The sequence below is a fragment of the Vipera ursinii genome (genome assembly GCF_947247035.1).
Source record: "Vipera ursinii genome assembly, chromosome: 3".
NCBI classification, from domain to species: domain Eukaryota; kingdom Metazoa; phylum Chordata; class Lepidosauria; order Squamata; family Viperidae; genus Vipera; species Vipera ursinii.
The window spans coordinates 20,689,948-20,703,032 of NC_139516.1; the positions used below are offsets into that span (position 1 = coordinate 20,689,948).

Genomic DNA, 13,085 nt, shown 5'->3' on the forward strand with positions numbered 1-13,085 from the left:
ATTTGGGCTCAACGCACAAAGGTCAAAATTATCTTCTCTTATTCAGGATAACTAATGTATGAACTATTTTGTTTTATTCATTCAGTGTTGAGAAGAGTTTGTGGAAGGATAGATAATCTAGCATCCTCTAGATATTTTGGAGAAAAACTCCCCAAATCAAAGCAAATATTTTTTTTTCAACCGAAAGATATAGAGGGCTCCAGATTACCTACTCCTATTTTGCTGATCTCTGTTTTGTGTCTTCAACTCATCCTTGACTCCTGGCAATTGCCTGGACAAGTCCTTGTAGTTTTCTTGGCAATATTTTGCATTGTAGTTTGCTAGTGCAATATCACCCAGATAGCTTTGTGCCTAATGCATACGCAGAATTCACAATCTTCCAATTTCTAGCCTGGAGTCTTAACCATTACACCAAACTGTTTTTTTGTTTAGGTCCACAAACTAATAAATATATTCTTCTTTGGGCAAAAAGCTGATAATTATATTTGTATGTAAAGTCATATTTGGCAAATTTCAATTTCAGTTCTATAATACCTTTGATATCCCAAACATGGATACATTCAATATAAAAATACCAAGTATTTTTAAACAATAAAAAATGGATGTAAAAATATCATATAAGACCAATTGTGTTTGTTCAGGTTTTAGCACTAATGCAGTTTGAAATAATGCTGTAATTCTTGCACTGATATCCAATAAGCAAAGGAGGATGCTATTCTTTTAATTATCATTGCAACCTGTAATTATCATTGCAACTTTCTTTTCATGACCTGGCAAGAACATCTTTCCTCTTCCACTTAGGATGCTCTGCTTACAAATTTCTGTAGTCAATATTTCTCTATTTGTATCCCGCCTTTGGCAGTGAAAGTTGGACCATAAAAAAGGCTGAGCGCCAAAGAATTGAGGCCTTTGAACTATGGTGCTGGAGAAGACTCCTGCGAGTCCCTTGGACTGCAAGGCGATCAAACCGGTCAGTCCTAGAGGAGATCAACCCTGACTGCTCTTTAGAAGGCCAGATCCTGAAGCTAAAACTCAAATACTTTGGCCACCTAATGAGAAGGAAGGACTCACTGGAGAAGAGCCTAATGCTGGGAAAGATTGAGGGCAATAGAAGAAGGGGATGACAGAGAATGAGGTGGCTGGATGGAGTCACTGAAGCAGTAGGCGTGAGCTTAAATGGACTCCAGAAGATGGTAGAGGACAGGAAGGCCTGGAGGAACGTTGTCCATAGGATCGCGATGGGTCGGACACGACTTCGCAGCTAACAACAACAACAAAATCCCGCCTTTATCATTTTTTACCAAGTGGCAAACATATCTAACACACCTTCCTCCTAATTTCCCCACAACAACAACCCAGTCAGGTGGGTTGAGTTGAAAGAGAATGACTGGCCAAAAAATCCTCCCTCTGGCTTTCATCACTAAGGCAGTACCTCTGCTTCCTAGCCTGTTGCCATAACCACTGGGCCAAACTGGCTCTCATATATGTGTTTTAAACAATACCAATAGCTTAACTTCTGCATTTCCTGGAACTTGGCTGAGAAATGACTCAGCCTCCCACATCCAACACTGAAGACACCTTTCAGCTCCTCGTTTACATCTGCAGGGGATGGGACGGTGTCATCCCTCCCAGCCTTCCCCAATCAGGGGTCCTTCGGGGGTGCTCGACTCTGTCCCCACCAGCCAGCCCAACAATGACAGCTGAGGTGTCAGGAATCGTATTTCAACAGAGCAAAGAAGAGACCTGGCCGGAAAGGCCAGGATGACGAGTGGAATCGTAACCTCCCATAATCTAGAACAGCGTTTTCCAACCTTAGGAACTTGAAGATGCGTGGACTTCAACTCCCAGAATTCCCCAGCCAGCATAGCTGGCTGGGGAATTCTGGGAGTTGAAGTCCACGCATCTTCAAGTTCCTAAGGTTGGGAAACGCTGATCTAGAAAGCCCCAGGTTAGAATGACATGATACTGGGTGACTGTTCTGTGGGGAGCTGGAGTGCAAAGGAAGGGGCCGACGTAGGTTTCTCTCACACTCTCCAGGACTACAGATGGGGTGAAAGTCTCGCGTTGTTGTTGTTTTTTTCTCCGCGGCCTTTCACCCACCGCAAATCTAGCACCGCTGAAACCCCTCCGTCCCGACAGGTATTCCCACCTCCTCGTCTCGTTCCCCACGCCCAGAGCCCTTAAAGAGAAACCACTCACTCCGCTTGCGCCATTGGCTCGCTTCTTCAAATCTTAACGGGGCGATCCTCCCAGCCACCCCCTCCCCGCACCGTCGGGCGTCAGAACTACTACACTATCCGAGGCGACTTCCGGGTTCTTGTTTGCGACGCTCTGGAACTGGTACGACGCATCTCTATGGCAAGCAAGATGCAAAGAAGGATTCGGAGGGGCAATTGAGGTTTAGCGCCGGGTCTCGATTATTACGACATTGCCGCGTGGGTGGGGCGTTACGTCATGAACTACATTTGCATATCCGGCCTTGTAGGGTAGCGCGTCACTTCTCCAACTGTTTGGGAGGCTTCCGAGCCGTGGCACCTCCCTGTTGCTCAGGTGTGGCCATGTGGGAACCAATTACTCTTGGTGTGGAAAGAGCGAAACTTTGAGGAATCAATCAAACATGATTACTTAGGAGTAACCTAACTATGGTGTGTCAATACAATTTTCAAAATGAATCTGGCACGCCAAGCCATACTACGTTGGAATTACTATTCATGTTTGATGAATCCAACCACTGGCTGCGTTCTCACAACCCATAAATTGTGATTGTTTAAATAGTGCTCTGTGGAATTCTGCCTTTTTTTTTTGCGTGCCTTTTAGTCAGCTTTGGATTCCTGGGGACTAGACTAAAAAGTCCCTGGAGTTTTCTCAGCAACTTTTTTTCCAAGTGGTTTGCCATTAGTTTAACATATAGGATAGTATTTTAAAACCAGGTACTATACTTAAGTACTATGTGGCAATTTACATCATTGTGTTTTCCAATGGAATAGTAAATAAGCTATGTTTGCATAACATGCAAACATGCAAGTAGTAAATGGACAAATCACAATATGGCTTAATATGTGTGAACTATTTAATTATTTTTAATTTGAATTATAACAAAAAAAACTAAAGATTATCCTCCACCACTACCCTGTCCAAAAACATTGTTTGTTAGAGATCTTTCACTCTGAGAAAGGTAAGTTAACACATTAGCTCACTTTAACTTGAATGGAAAACAAAATAAGATTGAAAATGATGAATAGGAAATTTAGAGCAGTCAAAGATAGTTTATTTTCATGGGTAATTACTGAAAGATTTGATACCTATGTATAAGTTTTTAAAAGATTATTTTAAGCAAACTGATAAGTGAGCAACAGAATGGAAGTGTTCCTCTTCATCCATCTCCTGAACTGGGTGGTAGACTTGTAGGCAAGAGACTTAAATAAGGGGAGGCCGCAATTTATTTATTCACTTTTTCTCTTTCCTTTATTATAAGTAACTTGAAGCAGCAAACATACCGAATTACTCCCTTCTCCTGTTTTCCCCACAACAATAACCATCTTCCTCTTTCCTTTAAACCTAAGGTGCAGATGTTCTTCATTATAAATTCTACTTCACAGTCTGGGTATACAGAGCAATTCTTTCTGCTTTCACTCATTTCCCCTTTGGCAAAGCTTTTGAAGGTGAAAGGAAGCACAAACTATTTGAAAGTCCCATAATTAGAAAATTAAAACAAAAGCCTATAGACTGGATTCTTGCATAGTGTTAAAACAATCTATGAATTAACTATAAATTAATTCATTAATTTGCAATTGGCTAAACCTGCACGGGACGCGGTGGCTCAGTGGGTTAGGACGCTGAGCTTGTCGACCAGAAAGTCGGCAGTTTGGCGGGTCGAATCCCGAGTGCCGCGTAACAGAGTGAGCGCCTGTTACTCGTCCCAGCTTCTGCCAACCTAGCAGTTCGAAAGCACGTAAAAATGCAAGTAGAAAAATAGGGACCACTACGGTGGGAAGGTAACAGCGTTCCGTGCGCCTTTGGCATCTAGTCATGCCAGCCACATGACCACGGAGACGTCCTCAGACAAGCGCTGGCTCTTTGGGTTTGAAATGGAGATGAGCACCGGCCCCTAGAGTTGGAAACGACTAGCATGCATGTGCGGGGGAACCTTTACCTTTACCTTTAAACCTGCACAGTATGCTAAACTATAAACCATGGTTTAAAACCATAATGATACACATACTTTGTCAAGTCAAAATCAATCAAATCACATTATGACTTAGCACAATATTTGGATTCTGTTGTTTTAATTCTTCTTTGTACCTCATGCTACATAATTGAAGGAGAAATGCATTTTTTGCTTACCTAAGAATAGAAAATGAATAAAACCGCAGACAGACACGTTTATCCCAGCTCTGGGATTTTCTCCAAATTCATCGTAGCAATGCATAAATATAATAATTTTTACAGAAGAGTTTCTATATAGAGCTTTCATTTGTGGTTGTCGGCTATCCAGTTAATAAGTATTTATTAAACATGCTAGCTGAATTCTTTTTCTTAAATACAGTCAAGAATTTATATGATTGCATAAGACATTTTCTCCTCCAGTGCTCTGATGTAGTAGTAAATTAGTTGTCTTTAATCTTCTAGGTCAAGGGTCCCCCAACCTCCAGTACGTGGACCAATACTGGGCCACGGCATGCCAGCAACTGGTCTGCACAAACAAGCGAAGCCCCATTTGCAGGATGCAGGCAGCATACAAAACCACGCACTCTCCGGTCCATGGAAAAACCTTTCTCCACGGAACCGGTCCCTGGTGCCCAAAAGGATGGGGACCTCTCTTCTAAGTAGTCTAAACAGATTCCCCTGATACAATATACGGAATTCTGAGTAAATAACTTGATGTGGATAGTCATACACTAAACATTTTAATGTGCATTGATATTTTGAATCTTGCAGGAAAATCTAGGAATAAGAAAACTCAGACATAATATAGAAAAAAGGGTTATTCTTTAATACACATTGCAGAATATTTGGTACTGTTGGCTATTTAAATGAAGTTATTTTCCAGTCCCTTTCCTCGTATATTTTATCTAAAATTTGGGAGACAGGAAGCGTTCTGATTTTCTGTTCTTTCTGATAGTTCTGATCGTTCAAAAATGTAAAGTACCCAAACCTTAGACTTCATTTGGTTTCTACAAGGAAAATGCTTGGTTTCATTTGGTTTCTACAAGGAAAATGCTTGGGCTTGCAAAGCAAATGGAAGACTGATTCATTTAATGTTAAACTGTGCCTGGAGGAAGGGAAATAAAACTGAGATTCACATTTAAATCAATTGCCTTTGTGTCAGTCATTTCGCAACAACCTTCAGGCTGTCCACAGAGAATAAATAAACAGCAAAATCATACTGAGCAATGCAGGAAATACCCTACTTGGATTTAAAATAGGAAAATATCCAAACACTTTATTAAAAAGTAAGCATTTACTGGGAATTCAGAAATCCATTCCCTGACCATTTGTTATTCTTCATATAAGTCATGTTAATGTGGCTTATTAATGAGAGGACATTGTTTTACTTGTGCATTTTTAAAACAATGTTTTGTGTTATCACCAGTGTATAAAAGTAATCCTTGATTTACAACCACAACTAGGCTGGGATCTTCTGTTGCTAAATGAGGCGGTTGCGTCCAATTTTACAATTTTTTTAACCACATATGTTTGGTTAATTACATGGTAATTAAGTGAATCCAGCTTCTCCCATTTGCTTGTTGGAAGCCTGCTGGGAAGGTCACAAAGGGTAATGACATGACCCCAGGATGCTGCAAACATCATAAATACATGCTGGTTGCAAAGTGTGCAAATTTTGATCACGTAATCATGGGGACACTACCATGGTTGTAAGTGTGAGGATCAATTGCAGGTCACTTTTTTCAGTGCTAAGCTTCTAGCTCCAACCTTCCTGGATTTACATCTGCATTTCTATAGAGCTGGTTTCTGCTTGAGGAAGGGAGACCTGGGGCTATTAAGAAAAACTGGGCATGCTTTTCTTCCTCTTTAAGATCCTTTGAGGAACTATATTTTTTTGACCTTTTAATATTTCCTTCTCTGTGGGGCTGACTTCCCACAGCCCCATAGTAATTTACAGCACTCTCTGGGTGTTTTACAGTGTCAGCACATTACCACCAACAATCTGGATCCTAGTTTTACTAACCTTCGAAGGATGGAAGGCTGAGTTATCCTTAAGCCCTTCAAGATCAAACTCTAGACTGCAGGCAGAGTTTGCCTGCAATGCTGCATCCTAACCACTGCACATCAAGGCTTCTTGAAACTTTGGTCACTAATTAAATGGTTGTAAATAAAGGACTACCTATGTTTACTATAATATAATATCCTATGATATACAATACTGCATAAAATAATATAAAGGTAAGCAGATCTACTTGTATAATCTCCATCCCTTCAGGTGAATGTTATCTAATAATATTAGTAGAAGAAACTGATACAAAAGGTAGAATTGCATTCCTCAGAAACTTTGGGGTGAGAAAAATCATTGGTTGCCTACTTTGGGAAGGTGGTTTCAGCTCAATTAGTAAACACAAGGAGGAACCAGGCAAGAAACTAGGTTGGGCAAAGAGGCAACGGTAGAGTAGCAGCAATGTCAAAATCATTTTATTTGATTTTGATTCTATTTGCATATTCTTTATCAAAACATCCCTTTGAAGCAAATACCAGATACTGGTCATTTAGTGACCAGCTGAAGTTACAATGGACCTCCCTAGAGTTACTTACAATCTCTTTTTAAAGTTCCGACAGCTGCAAATTCTGCCCCTCCCCCCAGTCATGTGATTACATTTTGGGCACCTGGTAACCAACTTGAATTTGACCATGACTTTTTCAGTGTTTACTTATGGTTTCTGGCAAAAAACCACCACCCATTAGGGAAAATGGATTCATTTAATGGCTGCTGCAAAAATAGTCATAAAATTGGGCATGGTCACATGGTGACCTGCTTAACAGCCACCTTGACTTATGACCATAATTCCAGATTCAATTCTGTTTGTAAGTCAAGGACTCTATAGTGACTCACTAAAAGAATTTAAGAATATTCTTACATTAGATGTACAGGTAGTCCTCAACTTATAATAGTTCACTTAGTGACCGTTAGAAGTTACAACAGCACTGAAAATGACTTATGACCATTTTTCACATGACCATTGCAGCATTCCCATAGTCATGTGATTTACATTTGGATGCTTAATAACTGACTCACATTTATGACAGTTGCAGTGTCCCGGGGTCATGGGATCACCTTTTGCAACCTTCTGATAAGCAAAGTCAATGGGGAAGCCAGATTCACTTAACAACTATGTTACTAATTTAACAACTGCAGTGATTCACTTAACAAATGTGGCAAGAAAAATCATAAAGTGGGGCAAGACTCACTGAACAAATTTCTCACTTAGGAACATAAATTTTGGGCTCAATTGTGGTCATAGGCTGAGGACTACCTGTATTGTTATTGTTATGTCGTGGGCTCGGGTGAGCAGGAATGAATACAGACAGTTGTTCAGAAAGCAACATATCCTTTATTAGTTATGACAGAGCTTAACCCGGGCCGTGCCCAGCCTAGACCAATTGCAGGCTGGAGACAGTCTGTCTAGGTTTCAGGGGAGCCGTTGGCTCACGTGGTGTGGTACCACAAGCTCAGTACATAACACTCCTTCCCCCTAAGACGAAACTAATTTTCCCAACAACTTGATAACAGCCAAGACCTATTAATCACTCCCAATAACCAACATACAAATAAACAAAATACAAATAATAAGTAATGGTATTTTTTCATTCAGTGTATGTATAACATGACCTTTACAAACGTGACTACAATGAGATTAAAGAACAAAGGGCTTGCACCCAGACAGTTCAAACCGCCCCTATTTCTGTAGGTAGTGTACACTTTTCACATACATTGTATTACACTCATTTTACAACATAATCAGATAGATATGCTGGAGGTTTGTGTACCCGAGATGAACGCCTTGGTGTTTCCCCCACTTTGTGGTCTACCAAGTTACCCGGCGGGCTGGGTAGACCCAGGTCCCCTTGTGCTCTGTTGTCTAGGGGAAGGGACACACTCTGGCTGGCCTCAGCAGGTTGGCCCACCCCAGAGTCAGCCTGTTCTGCAGCATAAGTGCAGCGATTTCTGAGATTTGGCTGGTCTGCCAGATCAGGGGGTCCATGTTGCAGCTCCAAGCTTTCTGGTGCATCCTCGGAACCCATTTCTACTGATGGGGGAAAACCCTGGTGGTCTTGGTGTGGGCTGGTTTGGGTGTCTCTGTGAGGGCCTCTGGAGGGACTTATGCCATGGTCCTTACTTAATGACCGTTCTGGAAACCTTTTCCTTAATTGGTCAATATGTCTTCTTATTTGACGATCCCCCTCCAACCCCACTACATAGGGGCCCTGACACTTTGGTTACCTTACCAGGAACCCACAATTGCCCAGGCCCATAGTTTCCGGCCCAGACCAGATCACCCATATGCAACCCCCTCGGCCTGGAGGCTTCTGCTGCCATGCAGTCTGGATGCAATCTGTCCAGTTTAGTAATTAATCGTCTCCCCCAACGAAGCTCAGCAGGACTTTTACCTGTAGCTGTGCAGGGAGTGGAGTGCTGGCAGAGCAGAAAATCAGCCAGTCTGTGATGCCAGTCACCTGTGATAATATGCCTGAGTGCATCCTTTGTAGTCCTTACCATCCGTTCGGCTTGTCCGTTCGATGAAGTGTGGAATGGTGCAGATGTAGTGTGCCTGATGAGGTTAGCCCTGAGAAAAGCTTGAAACTCAGCAGCAGTAAATTGAGCCCCATTATCAGAAACCAGAACGTCAGGCAACCCATGTGTTACAAAGAGTTTTCTCAGCACCTGGATGGTCCTAGCAGTAGTCATATTAGGAACTGGGGTGACCTCCAGCCATTTGGAATGGCTGTCTACAACTATCAGGAAAAGTTGTCCCTGAAAAGGCCCAGCATAATCAATGTGAACCCTGGACCAGGGCATATGTGTTTCTTCCCACCTGTGAAATGGGGCCTGAGGCATTTCAGGCCGAGATTGCTGACAGGTATAGCAACCATGAATTTGATCCTCTACAGCCTTATCTAGACCTGGCCACCAAAGGTAGCTTCTAGCTAAGGCCTTCATCCTTACAATGCCAGGGTGGCCTTCATGTAGAGATTGTAAGACTCTATCCCTCAATAAGGTGGGAATTACGACTCTGTTGCCCCATAAAATGCAGCCCTTGTGAGCAGACAACTCATGTTTCCTGACAAAATAACTTTGGAATTCTGATCCTGGACTTTTATCCAGCCACCCTGTGTATACCCAAGACAATACCCTGCTCAGAATTTTATCTGAGGCAGTTTCAGCAGCAATGTCCCCAGCATGAAGGGGAAATTTGGGTAAATCCTGAATAGACAATATTTTAGCAGCAGATGCAGGGTCAGGCTCCATTAGTGGCAGTGGCAGTCTGCTTAGGCCATCTGCATGGCCCATTTCCTTCCCTGGTTTATGAAGTAACTTAAAAGTGTATGCAGACAAAAATATGGACCACCTTAACATTCTGGGTGAAAGTATGTGAGGAGTTTGTTTGTCTGTTGTAAACAACCCCAAAAGAGGTTTGTGATCTGTGTAGACAGTGAATTCCCTGCCATATACTGTAAATGATCATGAAATTTTTTAACACCTGCCACTATGGCCAATGCTTCCTTATCAATCTGGGCATAATTACGTTCAGCAGATGATAAGGTTCTGGAATAAAAGGCAATGGGAACTTGTTTCCCATTTCTCTCAACATGGCTTAAAAGTGCCCCCACCCTGTAGGGAGATGCATCACATGCAAGACAAAGTGGTTTAGACTCAATGTAATGAGTGACAGTAGACTTTTCAGATAAGAGACTTTTCAAAGTTTGGAAGCTTTTTTCATGCGAGGGCAACCACTTCCATGGGGCTTTTTTTATCAAGCAGCCTGTGTAGGGGCTCTGCTATGGCAGCCTTATGAGGTAGAAATGTGTGATAAAAATTGAGGAGGCCCCAAAACACCTGCAGCTCCCCTTTTGACTTTGGCCTTGGAGCCATTTTAATGGCCTTCACTTTTGAATCTGTGGGGTGTATTCCATTAGCATCGATGCAGAACCCCAAAAACTCCATAGATGAAACCCCAATACTACATTTGTTTTTCTTTAATTTGAGGCCTGCATCGCGAAGCCTCTGTAAAACAGCCCTGAGCCTATTGGCCAATACTTCAGTGGATTCTCTGGCAATGAGAACATCGACAAAATAGGGGCAGACTCCCTGAATACCTTTAAGTGTGCGTTCCATAACCCCTTGGAAAATACCTGGTGCCACACTGACTCCAAACTGTAAGCTCTTGACTTTGAATGCTCCCCTGTGAGTTACGATTGTTTGAGCCGCGGCTGTGGTCTCACCAACTGGCAATTGCTGATACACTTGCGCTAAGTTGAGCTTAGCAAAAATAGTTCCCTCTTGCAACGAAGCCAAAATATGGCTGACTACAGGAACTGGGTAAGCATGTTGATTAAGAGCCTTATTCAATGTACATTTATAGTCTGCGCATATACGAAACTCCCCGTTAGGCTTCAGAGGGATGACGATAGGAGTTTCCCACTCCCCCCCCCATCAAAAGGCTCTAGAATGCCTTGTTCCATGAGCATATCAATTTCTGAATCAATTTTGTGCTTCAGGGCAAACGGAACCCTCCTAGGTTTAATTCTGATGGGTACAACGAGAGGATTTAATTTGAACAAAATTGGCAGCCCCTTATAAGTTCCCAGGTTTGACTCAAAAACATCTGCAAATTCCTCACAAATGGTCATGAGTTCTGCTGTCTGAGTTCGGTTAATGCCTGTAATTTGAATGCCCAGGGCATCAAACCAATCGAGTCCTATAAGACTCGTTCTTTGTCCCTCTACTACTATGACATCCAGGTGCCCCAAAAACCCTTTAAATTTTACCAGTACAGATGCTTCCCCCTTAACCTTAACATTAGTGTTCTGAAAGTCAGTTAACACAAAAACAAAGGGCTTTAGTTTAACCCACTTGTTGCTGCGCCTGCAAACACAGTTGAATGTGTCTTGCGAAATGATGGATACAGCCGAGCCGGAGTCCAACTCCATTTTACAAAGAACTCCTTGTAGCTCTACTGTGAGCTTGAGTTTGGGCTTGAGTGGGCGATGAGCCCCAGTGCGGCAAATGCTTCTCCAACTATTGAAGAATCCCACACTAAATGGACCCTGGGCCCCAGTATCTCTCCTAGCTCGCTCCTCCAACTGTTGCTTGGGTGGCCTGTCTCTCTGGCGGGCTCTGCAGACCACGGCAATATGGCCGGTCCTTCCGCATGCTCCACATGTGGCCAAGTGGAATCTGCAACTGGCGCAAAGATGGCTGCCTCTGCACCCCTTACATCTAGGTAAGAGAACTGCCTTGTAATCGTTCTCTTTTTGCTGGCTTCTCCGGTTTTGCGCGCTCGGTTGTAGGAGCTTGTTGAATTCGAGTTCTTCGTCTCCTGACAATTCTTTGATGTGTTTGGCGACCTCGGAATGAACTGAATCTTCAACCCTCAGGTTTTTGGTTGGCTGCACAGTCTGCGGCCATGATCTCGTCCTGAGCTTCTGAGAAAGTGAGGTTGGGTCTCGCGAACAGTCTTTGCTGTAATGTTCTGTCTCTGAGACCGCAGACAAGTTGGTCTCTCAGGCATTCCTCTAAGTTCGAAAACTTGCAGAGGCGTGTGGCCTGCCTTAGGCCCGCAATAAATTCTGACGCTGTCTCTCCGGGTAACTGTACTCTCTGATCAAACTTAAAATGCTATGCCATCTCTGACATTTTCGACTGAAAATGTCCGGTCAACTTTTGAGATCTGCAAATGATATGGCTTCAATGGGTGTTGGCATGAAGAGATTTTCAGCTAAGTCGAAAGTTGCTGGTCTGCAAACACATACCAATGTGGCAGCTTTTAGGCCTTGCTGGTTAGTGCGTAAATAGTTTTCTACCTCCGAGAGGTAAGATGGCCAATCTTCTGGATGCTTGATGTTGAACTTTCTGAGTTTGCCGACCTTCAGCATCTTTCTTGATTCCGGTGCTCACGGATCCTGCTTTGAGGGCTCAGGAATGCTTTCACTGAGCACGCGGTTGCTAGTGTAACGTTACTAGCAGGCCTGGAGAGGTGGGGGAAATGCCTCTTCCCACCAGTGCATCTTGCTGACCCCTCACTGACTTAAGCTCTTTCAGGCAGTGAAGCAGGATCCCACCTTCGTCGCCACTGTTATGTCATGGGCTCAGGTGAGCAGGAATGAATACAGACAGTTGTTCAGAAAGCAACACATCCTTTATTAGTTAAGACAGAGCTTAACCCGGGCCATGCCCAGCCACAATATATATACACAGTCCAACCTTCTAGCAGCAGCCAATAGAATGGAACCATGCTTCCCGCCAAGGTAGACCAACTGCAGGCTGGAGACAGTCTGTCTAGGTTTCAAGGGAGCTGTTGGCTCACGTGGTGTGGTACCACAAGCTTAGTACATAACAGTTATGGTTAGTAAAAAGTACAGCTTTTTGTATTAGGACAGTGCAATACTTCAGATTCAAAGGCAAAAAAAAATCAGGGGTGGGATGTTAATGGCATGGATGTAGACCTAGTCTGCAGATCCTTAAAGCATAGTATCTTTATTTTTTTTCTTGGAATTTATATCTGCTCCACAAAGCTGCAACACAATTTCAGGAAAATATGTCTGCTGTAAGACTTGCCAAGAGGTGCTGCATATATGCTGATGCACATGATCTGAAGCACATTTTCTCTTCAGATCCAGAGAACTTCACATCCTTACTTTAATTGGGATAAAGAGAGGATATACATGAAGTGGAAGACACATGCAGGTATTTTGTACTCTCTGCTTGTGCCCTTACAAACAAGAGTCTGGAGCAACTCCAGGCATGTGATTAAAAGTTTAATCTATATAGATCAAATTGTGAGGGTGGAGAAAAGATAGAACAGCTCTGCTGCTGGGGAAAAAAGTTCCTACTTTGTGGAATGGTAGTTGAA

The 13,085-nt window shown here is 42.9% G+C and overlaps 1 protein-coding gene across 2 annotated transcripts in view; it reads right to left on the reverse strand.

Annotated features, from left to right (window-relative positions):
* Window positions 1–2,267, reverse strand: part of SLC9A8 (solute carrier family 9 member A8) — a 70,445-nt gene extending 68,178 nt beyond the window's left edge. For both annotated transcript variants that reach the window (XM_083358016.1, XM_083358017.1), the window contains exon 1: window positions 2,200–2,267. In XM_083358016.1, coding sequence (XP_083214142.1) covers window positions 2,200–2,213 — 14 coding nt within the window. In that variant the 5' untranslated portion in view covers window positions 2,214–2,267. The remainder of the gene's footprint in view (window positions 1–2,199) is intronic.
* Between the last annotated feature and the right edge of the window lie 10,818 nt (window positions 2,268–13,085).